We start from the raw sequence: 23,788 nt of genomic DNA on the forward strand, positions 1-23,788 counted from the left end.
AACAAAAAAAAGTATGCTAAGGACAAACGCAAGGATGAAAAATGATAGAAATTTCATTCATTTCATTGGATAACTCGGCAATGGAATAAACAGACATCACAAACAAATACAAAAGATCAAAAGAAACAAAGAACAAAGTAACTAACACCCCAAAACTTATTGTGCTGGCACATCATCCCTGCGTTCTTCTGCAGGGTTTTCATCCATGAAGCGCAGAGGGTTCCTTAGGTGAGCAGGTAGTAGTGGCAAGACAAACATTCCAACCAGGACCTGATTAATATACTACATTGTATAGACGAACTGGTCCTGCATTCTTTTTGATTGTTGCCGCATGTAATCCCTTAGAACCCTATTTTGCTGTTGAAGAGTTTCAATGGATGCAGCCAGTGGTCTGAGTTGATCGCGTGGTTGTGGTGGTGTTGGCTCTTCGGCTCTTTCAACTGGGTCTTCAAGATTTCCTACGTTGCTTGACCCTAACTCAGTTGGTTCAAAAATAATTGGAGGCGATACAAAAGTTGGAATTAGAGTTGGTAAGGGCGAAGGAAGGGGACTAGAGATTTCTTGATCTAAATTGGTAGTCTCATACTGCGTTGGATCAAGAATCCCTTCTTGCGGGGCCAAAGGTGAGTTTGGGAGAGGGATGTTTAGGTTTGGTCGAGCTTCTTCATCATTAAACGCATGCTCCACTTCGTAATCTTCATTTTTCGAAGCTTCATTGCTGTGTTCAATCACTCGGACGCGTCTTCTTTTGGAGGCGCATTTGGAGGGTCGAGGTCTGGCTGCCGCGTCCTTGCAAGGTGGGCAGGCTAGTGCGGCGAACCGCGAAGCAGATGCTTGATCAACTTGATATCTATTAGACCATCGATTTCCTCATAATCATCCCCCAGAGTGATGCCCCCGCGTTCACATAGCGCATAGATCAGCCAAGGGAAATAAAGTTGTCCTCGTGGTTTGGCTTTAATGGCTTTGATCTGGTCCCTTATTATCCTCCCTACATCTATAGGAATGAACTGTATGATACAGTAAGTGGCCAGGATGCGTTCTCTTGATAATGTTTCATCATGCGTTGTGGGCATGATGCTTTTCTTAATCAAATAATACCATAAGTTTGCGTCTGGTTTCAGATTCCTGAAAGCTAAGATCTTTACTCCACTTCTTGATGTTTGTCATTTGCTTCCAGGTTTGGCCACTACTCTTAACACATGTTTTACTTGGCTTGGAGTCGGATTTTCCAAGATGCGGTTTCCTCTGCGTCTGGGTTACTTGCAATATTGAACACTTCATTAATTTTGTCGAGTGAGAAGCGCACCAAAACACCATCAACGAACGCCGTATTTCTCTCTATATCAAACTCACTGCTATAAAATTGGTGGACAAGGTTAGGCCATATCCTCGTATACCCAACGCATAGTTGACCCCAGCCCATTACATCCACAGTAATGGGCTGGGTTTTGTTCGAGGAAGAAGCCCTTCTCGGCAAGAATGTCACTAAACTGACGCTTCCTCCCTTTGGTCTTTTTAGGTAACGCGTCAGTTACCTTGCGTTTGTTCGCCTCGTGTGCTTTGGCTTCCCGCGCCAGCTCTCTTAATTCATTTTTCAACTCTTTTTGGAGGGTTGACTTTCTTCGCCCCTGCTTTGCGGGCTGGTATTGCTCCAATTCCTTTTCCAACATATTAGACCTTGAGCAGCTCTCATGTGTTGCACCCTCAGGACCAGATGCGAACTGCTCTTCTTCATCCTCTAAAATTAATTTTCTTTTTCTCACCACTCTCTTTGCTTTCGATGGCCCTTCATCCGCCTCAGATTGCCGAGGTTGCGACGCATCCGGGCCAATTTCCCCTTCTCTCTCTTCTTCTTCTTCTTCCAACTCTGCTTCAAGCATCATCGCATAACGCTCCGCTTCATCGATTTCAAGTGATGCGTCGATTGGGTCAGGACACATCACTTGTTCCTCTTCTTCTTGGCTCTGGTTTAAACTTGCCAAAATCCCTCCGAAAACTTCTTGCTCGTCTCTCCGTGCCAATTCCGCAAGTTCTGCGATGTTTCACTCTGACACAGGACTATCAGAGCTGGGTCTGGGGGGAGTGATTGGTGGGGTGCCAGATGGGGTATGCGGTAACCCGGGAGATGAAATGATAATGGCACGCAGCGGAAGGGGTTGGCTAGCTCTTGCTTCAACGGGGTAAATGGTGGCTAAGGGTTGGATGGATAATGAGGGAAGTGGACGCACTACGGGCGATGGTGCGGTGTGGAGATGAGTGGGAATAGGGTCATGCATCGCACCCATCGACATAATATTTGGAATGAACGGTGTAGGGCGGGCTTTGTGTAGGATTTCTTGGCAACTACAGAGGAAGAAGGGTGCTGCTGCCTCAGTTTGGTTGGAGTTTTGGGTTTAGGTTTGGCGGTGGTTTTGGGTTTTTGGTGGGTTTTGGAGGTTTTCAAATTTGTAGTGGTTTTGATGGGTTTCGACCGAGATGGTAGCTGGAATGTGGAGGAATGCCCACCGTGCGAAGGCTTCGAAATAGGAGTTTTGGAAGTTTGGCGAGGGTTTGGAGGGGTCGACATTGAAGCAGAGGAAGATGAGAAGGAACTAACTAGCGACATGCCTCTATAGCTCATCGATTGGTTTTGGCTGTCGAATGCTGAAGACATTGTTGCCGAAGGATGACCGGCATAATGGACTTGATCGAAGGGCAGTAAAGGATTCAGGAGCTAGGGTTTTTTTTTCTTTTTTCGAAGAAGGATTTGAAGAAGATGGAAGAAGAAGAGACTGTCTGAAGGTTACATTTTATAGGTCTGGGGAGAGAGGATGGTGATGTCAGGCGGCGCCTGACATCCTCATTTATTAAGGAGACAAAAATACGTGCCTACAGTTTCTAGGCAATCGAGTGTTTTGTGTTTTTGAGATGCGTCCTTTCGGTTTGGGCCATGCATTGGCACAAGTCCAACACGTCAGTTTTATTCCATCCTAAGCTTCTTCCGATTGTACACAACTTTTTTTTTTTTAAAAAATAAAGCTCTTAACTAAGAAAGTAATAACAATCATCAATCAACTTAAAACATAACGCAAAGATAACAAACAATTAGAATAAACACAAACACAGTCATAAAATACACAATGCAAAAGAAATGAAGGTAGAAGAAGCGTCCCTAGAATATATGTTGATGTGAAAGCAGGGATGCTTCGATGCAAGCCTCAGTTGGCTTCACGTAATACGAGGGATGACTTCTGTCATTCTACACCATCTTCAAAGTAAGGCTCACTCTTTGCCCATTTACCTTGAACGTATTTGTGCCATCCTCCCGCGTTAACTCTACTGTTCCATGGGGAAAGAGTGTTTTGATAATGAATGGTCCTGACCACCTTGACTTTAATTTTCCTGGGAACAAACGCAATCGTGAATTGAATAATAAAACTTTTTGGCCTACAACAAACTCTTTCTTACTAATGCGTTAATCGTGCCAACGTTTGGTCTTCTCCTTGTAAAGCTTGTTGTTCTCATATGCGTTCAACCGCCATTCCTCAAGCTCATTGAGCTGAAGTTTGCGTTGATCGTCCACAGCATCCAAGTTTAAATTCAGCTTCTTAACTGCCCAAAAAGCTTTGTGCTCTAACTCCAGGGGTAAGTGACAAGCTTTTCCGAATACTAAGAAGTATGGAGACATACCTATGGGAGTCTTGTAGGCAGTCTTGTAGGCCCAGAGTGCTTCATTCAGCCTCTGTGCCTAATCTTTCCCCGATGCGTTGACGACTTTTTCCAATATTGATTTTATTTCCCAATTCGATACCTCAGCTTGACCGTTGGTTTGCGGATGGTATGCAATAGCGATCTTGTGCCTGACATTATATTTGGCAAGTAATTTTGAAATGATGCTGTTAATGAAATGCGTACCTTCGTCACTTACCAGGGCTCTTGGTGTTCCAAAGCGTGTGAAAATGTTCCTGGTAAGAAACTTAAAAATAGTTGACGCATCATTTTTGGCACAAGCTACTACTTCCACCCACTTTGATACGTAATCTACTGCCAGAGGATATATTGTTGACCGCAAGATAGGAGGAAAGGTCCTATAAAATCGATGCCCCAAACGTTAAACAATTCGACTTCAAGAATATTGTTCAGAGGCATTGCGTCCCTTGAGGAAATATTTCTGGTGCGTTGGCAAGGGTCGCACGTGCGAGCATACTTCCTTGCATCTTTGAAGAGGGTAGGCTAGAAGTATTCACTTTGAAGAACCTTGCAGCGGTTCTTTGCCCTCCGAAATGCCCTCCGTAAGGAGAGTCATGACACTCAGCTAGGATGCGTTATGTCTCTTCTCCTGAACGCATCGATGCATGATGGAGTCGGGAGCTTGTTTGTAGAGAAACGGTTCATCCCAAAAATAGAATTTGCTATCGTGTACCAACCGTTTCTTTTGCCGAGAGTTGAAGTGTTTGGGGAATTGCTTGGTAATTAAGTAATTAACTATGTCTGTGTACCAAGGTTCCCTGCCTTCAACATTGAATAAGCTTTCATCAGGAAATGCATCTTTGATTTCATTTTCTTGGTCTTGTATTTCTTGATTCTCTAATCTGGACAGGTAGTCGGCTACCTGATTCTCAATCCCCTTTCTGTCCTAAATATCGATGTTGAATTCCTGCAATAACAGCACCCATCTAATTAATCTTGGTTTCACGTCCTTCTTATCATCAAGAACTTAATGGCTGAGTGGTCTGTATAGATGGTTGCTGATGCACCAACTAAATAAGATCTGAACTTTTCGATGCCAAACACTACAGCCAACATTTTTTTCTCCGTGGTTGTGTAGTGTTCTTGAGAGTCGTTTAGTGTCTTGGGCACATAAGAGATGGGGTGTATCAAATTCCCAACATGGTGTCTACTACAAAATCACTTCCGCCGCACATTAGAATGAAACATTGCGTCCAATCCAGTGCTATTAGTACCAGAGCTATAGTCAACGCATACTTCAGTGTTTCAAATGCGTCATAGCAGTCGTCATTGAATTCGTAGGGTTGGTTCGTTTCCAATAATGCGCTCAGAGGTCGCGCAATTTGAGAAAAGCCTTTTACAAACCTTCGGTAGAAGCTAGTGTATCCTAGAAAACTTTATAGAGCTTTTACATTTAATGGTGGAAGAAGTTTAGCTATGACATCTACCTTGGCCTCATCAACTTTCAACCTAGCTTTAGATACCTTGTGGCCCAAAACAATGCCTTCAGTCACCATAAAATGACATTTTTCCTAATTCAACACGAGATTTATTTCCTCACATTGAGCGAGGACGACCTCTAAGTTATCTAAGCATGATTGAAATGAGTCTCCAAAAACTGAAAAATCATCCATAAAAACTTCAACAGTCTTTTCCAAGAAGTCAGAGAAAATTTCCATCATGTACCTTTGGAATGTTCCAGGTGCGTTGCACAGTCCAAAGGGCATGCGTCTGAATGCGAACGTTCCGAAGGGGCAAGTGAATGTTGTCTTTTCCTGATCTTCTAGGTCGATTAAAATTTGGTTATAGTTGGAGTATCCATCTATGAAATAATGAAATTCTTTTCTAGCCAGTCTATCAAGCATTTGGTCAATGAAGGGAAGAGGGAAGTGGTCCTTGGTTGCCGCGTTGAGTTTCCTATAGTCCATGCAAATTTGCCAACCTGTAACCTAAGAAGCACGAAAACTGACATGCGACATAGCAACACCGACACAACGACATGCCAATTTTCAAAAAAGTAGGACATGACACGTCGAGGACACGTTATTTTTTTTTATTAAAAAATTAAATATATGTCGTGAAATAAACATACTGGAAAATATTCCATTTAAAAACACCATTAACAACCATACAAGATACAACCATAGATAAGATGAGTAGATGACTAATGGTCCAATGTCATAAGTTGTAACAAGTTTAAGTGTTTAAGTAATTAGTTTAACACTACAAAAGTTACAAAACCACAAAATAGAATCGAAGAAGCCAAACAATATTTTCTTCATTCTTGTCTAATGTCCTCTTAACTACTCCAAGCTTCATTCTGATCACCATCATCAGTAAAAACTACAACTTCCAATTCTGGTTCGTCCAAAGATAAACTAGCTACTTCAAGCATTCCTGCATCTTCAAATGAATCTCCAGTAATGTCCCACATTTTCGTCTCTCCTTTGAAATATTCCAGAGTTCTTCTTGATAAAAGACATAGATTGCTTTGGATGTACACCAAGTCTTCTTCATATTTTGGTGTCATCTTGTTCCTTCTCATGGAGTGCACAAATGAATATGTACTCCAATTTCGCTCACAACACGAGGAAGATGAAGGTTGAACAAGTAACTTTATAGCTAGTGATTGTAAAGTTGGAGTAAAGGCATCATGGATGGGCCACCAACTCTTCGGAGGCATATTATATCTATCACGTATGGAATCATGTTCAGCAAACTCTGAAGACATTGTAGAGAAATTGGCAAATTCAATGTTTACTCTTGTTTGCTCATCCTCTGAACTAAAGTATCTCTTGATACACTTCATCCTCTCTCTTGATACACTTCATCCTCTCTCTTGATACTTCTAAGTCTTTATGTGGTGGAACTCGAGTCTTGTCTTCTTCAAGCCATTGTAGACTATAATACCTAAATAAAATTATAAAATATACCCAACTTTAGAGTGTGCATAGAAATTGAAAATATAAAATAAAGATCTAGGATGTCTTAGAATACCTTGGATTTAAAGAATGTGCCAAACAATGGAGAGAAGTGTTATTTTTATTCCAACGGTCAATCAAAATTTGATGCGCCACTCCATAAAATGATGATGATTCATCTGGATGCTTTCCTTCATGTTTATAGATGGCCACCTTCACTTTTTCAATCATGGTGTCCCACATATCATATACCAAATGGAGGCAAGGTTTGTCTGTATCACAATCTCTGATCATATCATAAATATGAGTAGTAAAGGAAAGAATATAATCAATCTTATCCCACCAAATATCATTAAGTACTAACTCCTTTACACGTCTTGCTTTCACCATATCATCTTCTCTGTAGCATCCCCATTTATCACTGATAACCATTGTTTGCAAGCCACCCTTAATGAGTTTAAATATTCTAAGCATAATGATGGTAGATGCAAATCGTGTTTCTACTACTGCAAGTAACTTCAAAGACACAAACTCATTGAACATAGCAAGCCTCATGGAATGGTTCATGATAAAGTGCTTGACAAACATAACATCATCAAGAATTTCAAAAATTCAGCTACATCTGCAAATACATGTTGATTACTATCAATATTTCTTGTAGCACAAATGTTCTTCAAAGCAAGGTTGAGGGTATGAACTACATAAGGTGTCCAAACTATGTTGGGGAATTGTGATTCAATAATTTGTCCTGCACCCTTACAATTTGCAGCATTGTCAGTGATTATTTGAATCACATTCTCATGTCCCACCTCATTTATAACTTCTTTCATCAAATTTGCTATGAAGTATTTTTCTTTAGTCTCACCTGAGCAATCTACAGCTTTAAGAAACATTGGTCCTCCTTCTGTAATTGCCATAAAGTTAATTAATGGTCTCCTCTGCGAACCGCTCCATCCATCACTGACAATACTTACCTCCCTTTTGAGACCATGTACTTTTCACAGATTGCAACAATCTCTCTATATTTGCTTTTTCTTTTTGGAGAAGAATCGTTCTCAATTGATTATACCCTGGAGGTATATAATCCGACAAAGCATTATTTGCAACCAAAGAAAATGCGTTGACATAATGTGGATTTCTAGCCAAGTGAAATGGCAAACCTGAAGTATAAAACATTCTAGTTATCTCCGAATCTACTTGATCACGAATGGCCAAGTTAAATGTTTTCTCTAGTGCACTAACATTTCCTTTCCTTTTCTTTTGTTCCATTGTTGAATAAGAATTTGAATAGCTACCCACCATACTTCCAGTTCCACTTCCAGTTCCAAAAGATTGAGATTCAGTTTGTATATGTCGTGAAGGTGGTAAAAGAACTTTTTCAGGTCATTCCTTGCATTCCTTGCAATACGCGTCTTAGCTTCATCTTAATTTTAGTAGATGCGCCCTAACTCTTGTATAAGAACCTTTTCTATTTTCTTGACAAAAATTATATTGCCAAGAAATATTCCCCCCCTTTTTCATTCAATCTCTCATTTTTTGTAACATATTGCCATAATGGTTTTGTATCATCGTCGGTAGTCATTTTTGAGTTGATTTTAGTATGACTTGAAGATGATTCTGCCATACTTTTTAAATAAAATAAAAAAAAATAAGATTTAAATGTTCAAACAAAAACAGTAGGTTGGGAGAATAACGCAAAAAATAAAAGCAGAAGAAGAAACAAACCAAATTGAATGAAGTTGGACGTGGAGAAGAAGTCGAACGAAGTTTGGGTGAGGAGAAGTCGCCGGCGAGTTTGGGCGTGGAGAAGTCTGCTGGGTGTGAAGTCGAACGAAGTCTGGTGAGTCTGGGCGTGAAGTCGATTGAGTGGGCGTGGAGGTGAGGCGTTTTGGGCTAGGGGACTCGAGGAGTTCTGCTTCTGATATTTTGAAGACAAGAAAAGTGGAAAGGAATAATATAATTTGAGAAATTAAAATAAAAAACACAAAAACCTAAAAGTTTTGGGCTTGAGCTGATGCTTTTGGGCTGCTAACTTTAATTTTATAAGCTTTCACTGTTTTTCTCTTTAATTTTGCAGCGCCGTGTCCCAGAAGTGTCCCAACCATGTCCCAACCATGTCCCAACCGTGTCCTACCCGTGTCCCTGCCGTGTCGGCCATTTAAAAAAATAATAAAATATATGACACGTCAGCTGGCGTGTTGGACACGTGTCGGGGCCTGTTGGTGTTCGACACGTGTCCGACACTGACACTTGACCATCTTAGGAGAGTCGGTGCTTTATAGCCTATGACAGTCCTTAAAGGGATGAGCTCATTGTTACTATTGACTATCACTGTTGTTCCTTCTTTATTGGGGACGCATTGAACTGGGCTTACCCAGCTGCTATCGGATATAGGGTAGATTACTCTTGCGTCCAACCACTTTAAGATTTCTTACTTGACTACTTCCTTCATTATGGGATTTAGCCTTTGTTAAGGCTCAATCTATATAGTCTTCCCTTCTTCTAGCCTGATTTTATGCATGCAATAAGATGGGCTGATGCCACAGATGTCAGCTAACGTCCATCTTATTGCCCGCATGTGCTTTTGCAACATCTGCAAAAGAGAATGTTCGTTAGGCTCGGAAATATTTTCTAAAATAATTACAGGTAAGGTGTTTGATCTAAGAAAAGCATATTTAAGGTGGTTAGGTAATGGTTTTAGTTCTAGTTCTGGTGGTTCTTCTAATGATGGACGCGTTGGTTTCGTCTGTCGCTCACTCAGACTTGGCGACTCGAGTTCCTTCATGCTTTCTTATAATGCGAGGACCTCACAAACTTGGGTCGCTTCTTCTTCAGGCAACTCTATTTTGTTTAGTTGACATTATTCATTATCTGGGAACTTTAATGCATTTAACACATAAAACTTCACTTCCTGATTGTCTACGCGCATGGTCAGTTCTCCCTTGTGCACATCTATTAATACTTTTCCAGTGGCTAGAAAGGGTTGTCCAAGAATGATTGGTACATCACTGTCTGCTTCATAGTCTAGGATGATGAAATCCGCTGGGAATATGAAGTTGGCAACTTTTACCAGAACATCTTCAATCTTTCCTTCAGGGTACGTGATCGTTCTATCAGCGAGTTGAAATGTTATAGAGGTGGGTTGTGTTTCACCACTTCCCAATTTCTTGAAGATTGAGAGTGGCATAAGGTTAATGTTTGCTCCTAGATCACACAACACATGTCCCATGTCTAACCCTCCGATTGATCATGAGACTATGAAGCTTCCCGGGTCCTTCTATTTCTTGGGTATTCTGTTGCTGACTAACGCCTTGCACTCCTACGTTAGCGCAATTACTTCTGTCTCGTTGATTCTTCTCTTCTTTGTCAAAATATCCTTAAAAAATTTAATGTATTTTGGAATTTGTTCTAAGGCTTTTACAAGTGGAATATTGATGTGTAGTTGCCTCAGGAGTTCAAGAAAACGCTTAAATTATCGTTCATCATTCTTCTTCATCAAGCGTCTAGGAAATGGTACGTTCAACTGCACCACAAGTAATCCTGCGTTAGAGGTGCTTGGCTTCGAATGACTTGTGGATTCAAGTTTCCTTTCTTCTTGATCTTCTAATGCCGTTGGGTGTGTGTTGAGTTCTTTTGAAGGATTTTTGGCTCTTGGGTTCATGGTTCTTTCTTCAAGAGCTTTGCCACTTCGCAATGTCACTGCATGACATTGCTCTTTTCCATTGTTATTCCCTGGGGTTTCCGTGTTGCTAGGCAAGACTCCTGGCTGCCGATTCTTCAACTCACTGGCAATCTGCCCCACCTGTATTTCCAGATTTCTGATGGTAGACGCCTGGCTTTTTAGCAATGCGTCGTTCTGGGCGATATATTCCTTTAAGAGGTTTTCAAGCGGAGATGCTGAACTCGATGCATGACCTCCTCTATTAAAGGATTGTTGGTGCGGCTGCTGCATTGGCTGGATTTTAGGCGGCAGTCGTTGCCTTTGCTGCTGGTTCACCCCTGGGTGGTGTGGCTTCTATTGATTACCTACCTAAGAGAAATTTGGATGGTTCCTCTATCTGGGATTATAGGTGTTTGAGAATGGGTTATTTTTTTTTTATAAAGCATACCAATTGCGGATTTTGTGGGCAATAAGAATAGGAATGGGGATCTCCACAGCCCACACAGCTAACCATGGGTTGTATGAATGTTTCTACCTGATTTACCTTTTGCGAGTTTGATGCGTTCCGCAGTGACATATTCTACAAAAGGTTTGTCATAGTAGCCACTTGTGCAGATAGCGTGGTTATTACGTTAGAGTTAATAGAATTCACATTATGATATCGCCTCTTCCTTCCTGCTCTTGCGTCATAAGTATCATCCACCCATTCCATATTATGCTTGGCTATGCGGTCCAATATTTCCTTAGCTTCAATATAAGATTTGTCCATGATACCGCCAGCTGCAGCTGCGTCGGCTGCCATATGAGACATTCTGTTAATCTGCCATAGAAGGTCTCTATCTAGATGGTTAACAGTAATCCATGATTGAGGCAGTTCTTGACTAATCCTTTAAAGCGCTCCCATACGGCACTTAAGGTTTCAAATTCTTCATGCTTGAAGTTCACGATCTCTCTCTGCCTTCTTGCATTTGTGGTGGGTAGGAAGTATTTCTGCATGAATTTCTCCACCAATTTTTCCCAAGTCGTGATCTCTCCAGGCTCCAAAGAACTTACCCATTGCTTTGTGTCATCACGCAGAGAATATGGGAATAAAGATAGTCTGATAACTTCTAGAGTGATTCCAGGAATCACAAACGAGTTGCACGTCTCCAAGAAATGTTTCATGTGGGCGTGAGGGTCTTCTCCCCGAGCACCCTCAAATTGTTCAGCTGTTTGGAGCATTTGTAATATTACAGATTTCATCTCAAATCTTGTCCCATCTGGCGTTGGATATATGATCCCTGGTGAGAAATCATACAACACAAGGGATACATACTCCTTCATGGGACGCGTACTACTACTTCCCATTATGATAGGATTTTGCGCAGCGTGGGCTAGCTACTGAGCTAAGTTATGATTCGCTTATTCATCTGCCATTTGTTGTTGCCTGGTTTGTTGTCTGAGTAATTGTTGCCTTAACCTACGGCAACGATTGGATCGACTTCTTCATCGAAAGGTCCTTTCAACTTCAGGGTCGTATACAAGTTCAGGAGTGCTTTCCCTACTCATAAATGTTTACAAGCTTCGGCTTAGCTCGTAATACTCCCTTAGCTGAAGTTTTTCTACAAAAGATACAAGCAAAATTTCTGGTTAGTTATGTTGCTGAATCCTCAGCAACGGGGCTAAAAACTTGTTCGTTGATTTCGTGATTCGAGCTTAGTAGTGTATTGTATAAAATAATTGGAAAAATAAGTGTAAATATGAATGATGCGTTGACACATTTATGATGCGTTAGCAACGCGTTGATGCATTACTGATGTGCAACAGGATGTATGACACTCTTCTATAGATGTTCAAGTTTTCCTGACTCAGATCCAAGTATAAATCTAACTCAGGTTCCTAGTAAGTCCAGGGTCGAACTCATGGATTCAGATTAAAGCTAACGCAGGCCTTGCGTTGTAACTGTTGTAGAAATATCTTAAGTGTATGTAGAAATGCGTTATTTACACTAAGCTGCTGTGTGTGTGCAAGAAGATATAAAAGGGTCGAGTAGAGAATAATGGGTCGTGAGAAAATGGAGTTTAATGCAAGTGATATGCGTCAATCTAAGTTAAATGTACACAAACAAGAATATGATGCGAATGAGATTACTTGTTTATCTCCGTTATGCGTTAGACACTATTCGGCACTTCTCAATGCGAATATCATACAATACCTATCTCTAGGATGTATGCGTCAGTCACAGGATGTAATGAAACACCAATGCGTCTATCTCTAGATGTACTAAGCGTTTCTAACTTGATGCTGGCTTACTTATTCTCTCGAATAATTTAAGCCAAAGCTGCTTTTACTAATTGATTTAGTTGGTTCAAGCGTTTCGAAATGGAAATTTGTATGAAGTCATAGATGCATCCGACATAAACAAGAAATAAACAGTGGCAAAGTATGATGGATCAAATATGTGTATTTATAAAGAAACTGATTGTCTTTACAAAACCAACACTTAATCAAATGAGAAGATGAAAACGATAAGTAAGATGAAATGAAAGGAGTCAAGCCGCAGAGTACAATCTCTTGTCCTCTTTGCCTCAATTCTGGTTCGTGTACAACCACTTATGGAAGAATTGGAAGAAATGTCTCTCTCGAGCTCAGCTTCCTCCACTCCTTGATCGGCGATGGTGGTGGTTCTTTTCCCCCTTGTTCTTCTTGTTACCATAGCAAAACTCTACGGTCTCAAAATTTCAGAATTATGGAGTGAGTTAAAAGATCTCAAATTCGCGACTCTCTTTTTTATCTGGTGGGATTTCTTCTATTTATAGGTGTCGGTCTTCTCTAACTTGATGATGGGTAGCATTAAATTCCATACCCTGGTCGGCCGCTTGACACTCAGATGCTTTTCAGACGCCGCCCGCTGAAGATGCTCCTGCTTGCAAGTTGTGATTTGACACAAACAACCTGAATCAATGTATCTTCCTTGCGTTGAATCCCTTCGACACATGCCCCATGTGTTAGACTTTGCCTGCGACACTTTTCTTAATCATGCGTTAGCCTTTTGTTGAGATCCTGCAATATCATGCGTTAGTGTCGCAGTATTTTAGCAATAAACATTCTTTCGCATGAGTTTGATAGTGTTCGAGTAATTCCATGCATTTCTTCTAAAAATGATGAGATTTTATCATTAAAGACCCTAATTGTTCCAACTTTTGAGCCACAATAACTTGTATTTCTACAAGTTATCATTAGAACAAATAATTTTCTCTCAATCCTTTGCTTTTGCAGGTAACCAAGTAATTCTTGGTTCCTTGATTCTGTTTTTTACAACCATATGACCTCTAATATTTCTCTCATATCTTCCCTCACTTCGGCTCTATCACTGCCTTCTATTTATTCCACTAATGGCAATTTCATGTCTATTTCCCATGTTGGTATCGTTGTCTCGCCCACATTAACTCTTACAAATACCTACCATATCCCCTATTTGATCTTGACCTAACTGTTTGTTTTGTCCTACTGGCTGTTAGGTTTAGGATCCACACACGGGACAAATTGTTGGTACGGACCATAAGGTAGGAAGATTGTTTGAGCTCACGTCTCTTCAACTTCTTATTCCTCAAGCTATATCTGCACCAGTCACTAATTCTACTATATATTAATGACATCTCCGTCTTGGTCTTGCTTTCCCAGAAAAACTTTGTAAGTTAGTTTCTATTGACTATTTCAATAATGTTTCAAAATTTGCTTCCTTTGATTGTTTAAATTGTAAGATTAGAAAACAACATGCCCTATCCTTTCCTCAATCATCTTATGCCTGTGATACATATTTGACTTAGTTCATTCTAACATTTGGGGTTTCATTTCTACTTCCACTATCAATGGATATCGATATTTCGTTTTATTTATTGATGATTTTTCTCGATTAAGTTAGATATACTTTTTGAAACATTGTTTTGCCTTATCTTAAGTATATATTACTTTTTCTAATATGATTCAAACACAATTCTCTCGAACCATCAAAACCTTCATACAAATAATGCAATGGAGTATAAGGATTCAACCCTCCTCTCTTTTCTCACCCAACAAGGTACTTTTGTTCAGCGCTCATACCCTCATACCTCTCAACAAAATGGTTGAACAGAACACAAACATTATCATATTTTGGATTATATTCGTGCCCAACTTCTCGTTACTTCTTGCCCTGAGAAGTTTTGGGGTAAGGCTACCCCCACTTTCGTTCATACCATCAATCATGTTCCTTCATCAGTTCTTCAAAATGTTTCTCCATTTAAGCATTTCTATGGTGTTCCTCCTTCTTATTCTCACTTTAAAGTTTTTGGTTGTACCTATTTAGTCCTTTTACATCCTCATGAACATACCAAAATTGAATATCATGTCTGTTTATGTTGTTTTATTGGTTACGAAACTGAGCAGAAAGGCTTTCGTTGTGGGATCTTATCCCTAAACGGTTGTGTATTTCTTGCCGTGTTACTTTCTGGGAGCATCGTATGTTTTTCAGTGTCTCCTCCTTTCATACCTCTCTATCTAGTTCTCACCCATTCTTTACTGATCCCTCTAATACCCTTTTTTCAGAGTTAAGACTCATCATAGCCTGACCCTGCTTTCCCACACTCGACATTGAATTCTGATGATACATTCACTCTTGATCCTTCACCCATCTCTAAGCTTGATCAATTTGCTCTAATCTTTACTCTCCCAAAATCAACGTCTGCCTCCTCTGTTGAACCTGAACCTACTCCGATCACCTCAGTTTGTCACTCCACTCGGGTAAAAGAACTTCTCCATCACGTTTGAGACTTCAATTTTTTTCCACGATCATGTCTTTAGTCGAACCATCATCTTTTCATGAAGCTAGTACTAACCCTCTTTGGTAGTAAGCCATGAATGAGACATTTCAGGTTTTACAAAAAACTCATACTTGGGACTACGCTGATCTACCCCCAGACAAACGACCTATTGGCTATAAGTGGATCTATAAAATCAAAACCACTTTGATGGGTCTATTGAACATTATGAAGCTCGACTCGTGGTAAAAGGCTACTCTCAAGAATATGGTATTGATTATGTGGTGACGTTTGCTTTTGTTGCTCGAATGACATCTTTTTGCAGACTTTTGGTGGTTGCAACCGCTTAAAAGTGGCCTCTCCTTCAGATGGATGTTACAAATGTCTTCCTCAATGGTACTCTATCTAAAGAAGTATATATGAAGCCACCACCTGAAACATCTTCTCCACCTCAAAAAGTGTGTCTTCTTCGTTATGTATGGATTGAAACAAGCTCCACGAGCATGGTTTGCAACTTTCATTTCTACCATAACTCAATTGGGTTTCACTTCTAGCTCTCATGATTCAACATTATTCACTCATTAGACTCCTCATGGTATTTTTATTCTTCTATATGTGGATGACGTGATTATTATAGGTGATGATCCTGAAGCCATATCTGACCTGTAATGTTATTTGGGAAAAAATTTTGAGATGCAAGATTTGAGACCACTAAGTTATTTTCTTGGTCTTGAGCTCTCATCCTGCTTTGATGGGCATTATTTATCTTAGGCAAAATATGCCTCTAATCTATTGGCTCATTCTGGTATTACTAACTCTACCACCTCCTCCACACCACTGGATCCAAACGTTCATCTTACCCTTTTTAATGGTGTTCCTCTCGATGATTTCACTATGTATCGACAACTTGTTGGTAGTCTTATCTATTTAATTGTGACTCGCCTAGATGTTGCCTATACAATTCATGTTGTTAGTCAATTCATGGCCACTCTTCGCACTATACACTTTTACTGTCGTGCTTTGTATTCTATGCAACACTTTTGCTCATGGTCTTCAGTTTTCTTCTCAGTCATCCCTCATTCTATCTGACTACTCTAATGCTAACTAGGCTGGTGATGCTACTGATAGATGATCTTTATAGGTTCCTATTTTTATCTCGGTGATTCTCTCATTTCCTTTCGTAATAAGAAAAAAATTGTTGTTTCGTGTTCCAATATAGAGTCTGAATATCGTACACTTGCTGATGCTACTTCAGAGTTATTATGGCTTTAATAGCTTTTTAAAGATATGGGGGTTCCTCAACTTTCTGCTACTATTCTTCACTGTAACAATCAAAACACTACCCAAATTGTTCATAATGATGTATTTCATAAACATACTAAGTGAAGGAACTCTTATTAAAGAGTTCCTATGAGTGGAAGCAAGATCATTCCAAATTCATTGTGACAGAAATACAAGCACTCACATGCGTATTTAGAATAAATTACGACATGCTTTCAACAATTAAATACAAAGTAACGAGAGACATACCATTTGAAGAACCCTTCTTTTGTCTTTCTCTCGCTCTCGCTTGGAACAACACCTCTCCTTGTCACTGTGACGCCAAGTCAATCGTCTACCAAATCTCGTTGTCGCTTAGCAAATGAACGGTTTTTTACACGAACAATCAAAAAGTTGAACACCACCACTCAGTGACCTTGGTATTCTTGGAGTGAGAATCTAGGAGGTGTGGGCTCTATTGGATTTGGTAGAGGGAAAGAGGAAACAACAATTGTATTCAACGACCAAACAAGTGTGAGAGTTTAGAGTCTATCGTACAGACTGGTGTTGAAATGGATTTTAGTTTTTTAGTTGTGCATGGCAATGTGAATGGATTTTAGTTTTTTCTTTTATAAGTGTTATAAGGCAAACTAGAACTAAAATCAATAAGAAAGACATGCATGCGAACTTAGGCTTGAATCATGGTTTTAAAAGCGTTTTAAAACTTGGTGGAGATAGACCTAAGATCACGGTTCTAATGAGATTAGTAACCTAAGATTAATCTTTTAATCAGTTTAATAGGATTAAATTGACTAATAAAAGATTAAATATGTAGCAAATCTATCTATAAGGGACCTTTTGCCTAAGGCGGGTTCTATCTAGGCTAGGGTATTTAAGCTGACGAAAATAGAACACCCCTACTTGGGAACCTACCTGGAAAGGTTAATTAGATAGATTGATGCATGCATGCAAATTTGAGGACAGTCCATTAAAGAGTTTAATGGGACTACTTGAACTTGTTTAATTTCAAAGACAAGAGTTGTTTTTTAGAAAATTAAACTGACTTAGATAAAATCAGTACCCGGATAGTCTAAGTTAATGAACCCCTAGGTAGAACATTCAGTGGGAGGTACTTTATGATACTTCATTTAAACCTCTTCACGTTTCTCCCTTTATGTTCACACCATAAGATCTATCCTCGGCCTCGTGGCATCCTGGAAGTATCGCCCTAAAGGATGGTGTTTAGGTAGGTCAATATCAAGGTGAATGGAGAGAATGTTCATAGTAAGTGGGAGCGGGACGTGCGATAGCATATCCCATGGTCTCTCTCATTAGGTTGGATAACATTTCTGTGCATCGCATCGAGGCACCCTGGGAGTGTCCCCCTATAAGATGCCAGTTTTGCACGACTCTTTATCTGATCTCCTGTACAGGATAAGGTCGCTTTAATCTCTTGTTCTAATCTATTTTTTACCTATAGCGGGCGCATTAGGGCGTGGCTCTAGGGCCGAAAATGAGGGGTTACACTTACATGAAATTGTTAAAGATTAGCAGTTTTGGACCAAAAAATGGTGACTGTTAGGGTCAGTTACAAGAGTTGTTTCTGCCTAATGGTTGAGAGTGTCTCATCTAAGTGAAAGGGCATCTGATCACCCCAACGGTCACGTTTGTTCTATCTCGCTAGGGCATCATTGCGAAATAGATGTCTTTCACTTAGGGTACATGGAAACTATTTTGCTAAAACTAAAATTGGTGTTAAAATGAGGTATTACATAGACTCATTAAGTTTGTTCATTTTTTAGCAACGTAAATATGGCTACAGCCACATTAGCTCTTTTAAGTGCCAACGAATTGACTGGCAAGAACTATGCTAGTTGAAAACACTCGATCAAAACCATTTTAATTATTGATGACCTGAGGTTCGTCCTTACGGAGGAGTGTCCTCCTATTCCACCTCAGACCGCCACTTGAAATGTTCGGGAGACCTATGAGAGATGTACACGGGCAAACGAGAAAGCCCGAGCTTATATCTTGGTTAGTCTTAATGATGTTTTGGCCAAGAAGCATAAGCCTATGGTCTCAACGCGTGAGATCATGGAGTCCCTGTGGGGAATGTTCGGACAACCATCTGGACAGCTCAAGCATGAGGCTTTGAAATGTATATTCAACTCCAAAATGAAGGAAGGCACCTCTGTTCGTGAACATGTGCTTAACATAAACATGATGGTCCACTTCAATGTGGCGGAGATGAATAGGTCACGTATCGATGAGGGCAGTCAGGTTAGCATCATCCTGCACTTATTGCCAGATAGCTTCCTGTACTTTGTTAGTAATGCTATACTGAACAAAGGGGATACCTTTATAACTCTCCTCAACGTGTTGCAAACATTCCAATCCTTGCTGAAAAGTAAGGAGAAGAAGGTTGAGTAAGATTACTAAATGATTGTCTAAACGATCAAACCTCTTACCTAAATGATCGTGCACCTTTTCTAAACGATCAATAACTCTTATAAATTTAACTTGTGTCATGCTTCATGCAATGTCCATTCATTAATATATACAACTCTTATATACTTGGTAATGAACAAAGAAAACATACTTCTATACACCCTTATACTATAACACTTATAATATAAAGATGATGCATGTTCATGCTTAATGCATGCATAAATATAACTCTTATATTATATGATGCATGAGCGTACTCTTATGTAATTTAAGTCATACAAACTACTATATCATAACACTTACAATATAGAGATGATGCATGACCAATGCATAACCTAAGGTGGGATTTCAGCTATATGGCATACCATATGACATATAATCAAACATACATCCTATCTACATTCACCAAAGTCTAATAGACCGAGAGGATCATGAAGGATCTCATATCGATGAGTTCCATGAGCGCGTTCGGATCGCTCTGATTTCATAAAACTGAAACACAAAAGAAATACATTCAACACATACAGTTATGCATATTATTCTACTTATCGGCATGCTCAGAACACAATAAATAACAGGGAGACAGAGTTCCTTATCAGTTGAAGACTATCTTTAAACTTCAGAACTCCTACGTAGCGGAAACTTCCCACAAATCTACCAGCATCCGGTGAGTATGCCGACTGCAACAGCACGATCAGAATGTACACGAACACTACAACAGGGATGCCACTACCACAAGAGAAACCCATGTATCCTCGGCATAAAAAACCCAAAGAGTGGGCTTTGGTGAGTTTGGTAGAGAACAACGCGTCGTGTAGACGATAAACAAGTGGGAGATGAAACTTTGCTACTACATAGTGGAAATGCTTATCGTATAGTAGAGCTACACAATCGTGTATGAAAGGTTGAATGATCATTTAGTAAAAATGTATAAGACCGTTTAGAGAAAACGTGAGACAAATGATTGTTTAGACGGACGAGTTTCTATCATATAGGCTATCGCGATTGCTTTCACGAATTCTTTTGGGCGTGGACGATAATATGAATGCACGACTATGAAAAATGAAAACGATTTTCATTTTTAATCCACCGATTACCATAACCATCGCAGCCCACTCCCCATGCCCGAACGTGGATAAATTCGTTAATTATCAAATAATTAATCAATTAATTTAATTAATAAATATAATCATATTATATTTATATCCTATAGTTTGATATCATATATCTACGATAATATTATCTCCTCTACTTGATATAAATCATATTTATATCTAATTTCCTCTAAAATAATGTATCTCATACATTTAGCTAATTATATCATATATAATTAACCTATCCAAATATATCATATATAATTGAACTTCCTCTTGTCAATTTGAACATTTCAAATTAACCCAAACACTAGTTCTCAACTTTATCCAAGCTACCCAAATGACCTAATAGGCCTGTGGCTCGAAGCTCCAACGGTATGTGAATATCTGACTAAACTCTTTAGCCATGAGATCCACCATTCGTTAACTATCAGTGATTCCACTAAAGACCAACAACTGGACTATTCTTACCATAGATATATTTCTGTGTCCATCAGATATAACCAATCATAAGTACGATGACCCTTCACAGATGCTCGTAAGTATAGCTGGGCCACTCGCACCTTGTGTAGTTGAGTTCCCAACTCCCAAATCAAATGAATCCCCAAAATGGTAGATTTGAATCAGCAATCTGGCCATTCGCACCCATAAAAATCAAAGAATTGCCCTTAATGGCAGGAATTCCCAACTCACTTAGGATTGAGGTCATGTTACCTATGGTCATCCTAGTGAAGTGAAGTCTTTGTTATGAATGGTGTTATATAACGAGACGTTAACGCTTCGTGGTCAGGTCTTATATAAACTCTTTGTATAGGACGCCCCCGCTCGCATGTCCTTAACACGAATGATCAGGATCAGACCATCTGTGACAAGTCACAACACTTGTAATCATTTCATAAAGCGGGCCGCGTCCGTAGCGTTACCAGGATAAGGTTTCCCTCCTATATCTATATACTACAGACCATTTTGGTTATCACTCCAGACATGATCCACTTGTATGTCACCACATACATGCTTGAGTCACATACAGATAACCAGAGATTTTATGTTTATTGGTTTGTGGTAAAGCAAATAAAATAATTATCTGAGCAAAATATAATATGTGAAGTAAATATCATATATTAACAACACAAGTGTTCGTATATATTGTTTACAATCTACAGGACACGAGACTTTAGCACATGTTCACGATCTTATGTTATTGGTTTATTGATTTTATGTATTTAAGAGCCTCATGCATAAGTTATTCAGACAGTTGTCCAAACATCCCCTGCAGGGACTCCATGATCTTATGCACTGAGATCATAGGCTCATGTTTCTTGGCCAAGACTTCAGAAAGACTTGCTAAGATGTAGGCTCGAGCCTTCTCATTCACCCTTGTCCATCACTCATATGCCTCCTGAACACTTCGAGCGGCATTTGGAGCTGGAATAGGAGGACAAGCCTCTGTGAGATAGAACATGAGATCCTCGATGATTGGGATCGTCGTGATCATGTGTTTCCATGTTACGAAATTATCACCAGTAAGTTTTTCGGCGTTTAACAAAGCTAATGTGGTTGTTGCCATTTTGAAAATGTTGTTGAAAACACGAACAAAACTTTATTAGAATTTGCTAAACCACTTTTAAATCAATTAGTTTTGCAAAACAGTTTCAAGTACCCTAAGTTATAGACTTCTATTTTCCAATGATGCCCCAGTGAGGCAGGACAAACGCCACCGATGGGGTGTTCTGTTGCCCTTTCGCTGGGATGAGACATTCTCAACCATTAGGCAGAACCAACTCTTGGAACTGAACCTAACAGCCACCATTTTTTGGTCCAGAATCGTTAACTTTTAACTATTTCGTGTAAGTGTAACCCCTTGCTTTAGGTACCAAAGTCCCGCCCTAATGTGCTTACCATAGGGAAAAGATAGATTAGGACAAGAGACAAAGTTACCTTATCCTCTTACAGAAGATCAAATAAAGAAACACGCAAATCTGCCATCCTTTAGGGGGACACTCCTAGGGTGCCTCGAGGCGATGCGCAGTAATGTTATTCAACCTAACGAGGGAGACCGAGGGATATGTTGTCATATTTCCTGCTCCCACTTACTATGAACACTCTCTCTATCCACCCTTGATATTGACCTACTCGTACACCATCCGTTGGGGGGACACGCCAAAGGTGCCGCGAGGTCGAGGATAGATCTCACAGTGTGGACTTTAGGAGAAAAGTGAAAGTTTTAAGTGAAACATCTTATGCCCCAAGTACCTACCACTGAATGTTCTACCTCGAGGTTCATTAACCTAGACAATCCGACTATTGATTTTAGTCTAAGTTGTCTTTTAAACTCTGCTCATAAACAACGTTTGTCTATGAAATATGAACAAGTTCAAGTAGTCACATTTAAACACTTTAATGAACTGTCCTTAACTTGCATGCATGCATCAAATCTATCTAATTCACCTTTCCAAGTAAGTTCCTAGGTAGGGGTGTGACGTTTCCATCAACTTAAATACCCCAGCCTAGCCAGAACCCGCCTTAGACAAAATGTCCCTTATAGATAGATTTGCTTACTTTAAACTTTTATTAGCCAATTTAATCTTATTAAACTGATTAAAAGATTAAAGCCTTGGCTTGTTAATCGTATTAGAATCGTGATCTTAGGTCTATGTGATCCAAGTTTTAAACACTTTAAAACCATGAATTAAACCTAAGTGAGCATGCATGTCTTTCTTATTTCTTTTAGTTTTAATTTCTCTTTAACTTTTAAAAAGAAACAACTAAAACCATTGCGCACAACGAGGCATTTATAACATTTATAAAATAACCTATGTGTCATGCTTCATGCAATGTCCGGTCATTACTATATATAACTTTTATATAACGCGTAACAACCAAGCAAACATGCTATCATTCACCTTTATACTATAACAATTATAATATAAAGATGATGCATGTCAATGCTTTTTATGCATGTATAAATATAATGCTTATATTATATGATGCATGAGCATGCACTTACATAATTAAAATCATGCTTCTCTAAATTATAACAATTACAATAAAGAGATGACGCATGGTCATTGCATAACCTAAGATGGGATTTACTATATGTGCATACCATATAACATATAAAAACATACATCTCATGAATAAATAAAGGATTAATGGACCGGGATGAGCCTTTACAATAAATCGGAATGAAAAAACCCTATCTATTACATTTTTCATCGAGCAAACTAGTTCAAGGGTGAACCGGGTCTTGAACTGCCAGGAGGTTTTCATCGTGTAGCAAACACCACAAGTAGATGATCGTTCAGCGCAAACTAGACGATAGAAGCATAAGTCAACGGCCTCGTAGACGTTGACGAGACTGCGAAGCCTGATCGTCTATGCGATCGTGTAGCGTGATGATAGGTAAATTATTTACCTCACGTTACTAAGCGATCGTTTAGTCAGTCACTAAGCGATGAAGCATGCTGACCAAAATGATCGTCTAGCGCATGCGCTTTAAACGATACACGAGCATCTCATCGCCTACACGATGCGTGGAACCAGGTAAATGATTTACCTTGTGATGCTAAGCGATCGTTTAGTCAGTTACTAAGCGATGAATCTTGCTGACCTAAACGATCATCTAGCGCGCCCGCGTGTTAAGCGATCCGCGAGTATCTCATCATCTACATGACACGATACTTAGCGATCGCGTGCCTGATCGTCAACTCGATATGACCAACTTGATCGCATACCCCATTGTTTAATCGAAGCGTTCAACCACGATCGTGTACTCCTTGATCTTTACAATGCAATGGACAACGATCGCATAGAACCTCTTCTGCACGATACGATCAACTTTAGATCGTCTCCTTCCTCGAAGAGCTGCAACCTTTGCCCAGAATTTCGACGAACGACTCAAGACTTCAAACAAAA

General features: G+C 39.7%; 1 protein-coding gene, 1 non-coding gene and 1 pseudogene across 2 annotated transcripts; 1 reads left to right on the forward strand and 2 right to left on the reverse strand.

Annotated features, from left to right (window-relative positions):
- Window positions 1-6,010: 6,010 nt before the first annotated feature.
- On the reverse strand, window positions 6,011-7,901 carry LOC150038271 (uncharacterized; annotated as a pseudogene).
- A 1,591-nt stretch (window positions 7,902-9,492) lies between these two features.
- On the reverse strand, window positions 9,493-9,861 carry LOC150038272 (uncharacterized). Its single transcript, XM_090312569.1, has one exon. It carries the CDS (start codon window positions 9,859-9,861, stop codon window positions 9,493-9,495), a length of 369 nt encoding a protein of 122 aa, XP_090168695.1.
- Window positions 9,862-11,149: 1,288 nt separating this feature from the next.
- LOC150038273 (small nucleolar RNA R71) lies at window positions 11,150-11,255 on the forward strand. The gene has a single exon (XR_016527425.1). It is a non-coding gene; the product is annotated as a small nucleolar RNA R71 (small nucleolar RNA).
- The last annotated feature ends 12,533 nt before the right edge of the window (window positions 11,256-23,788 follow it).

This window comes from Benincasa hispida, chromosome 1 (genome assembly GCF_027475165.1).
Source record: "Benincasa hispida cultivar pf3 chromosome 1, pf3_genome.v1.1, whole genome shotgun sequence".
NCBI lineage: Eukaryota > Viridiplantae > Streptophyta > Magnoliopsida > Cucurbitales > Cucurbitaceae > Benincasa > Benincasa hispida.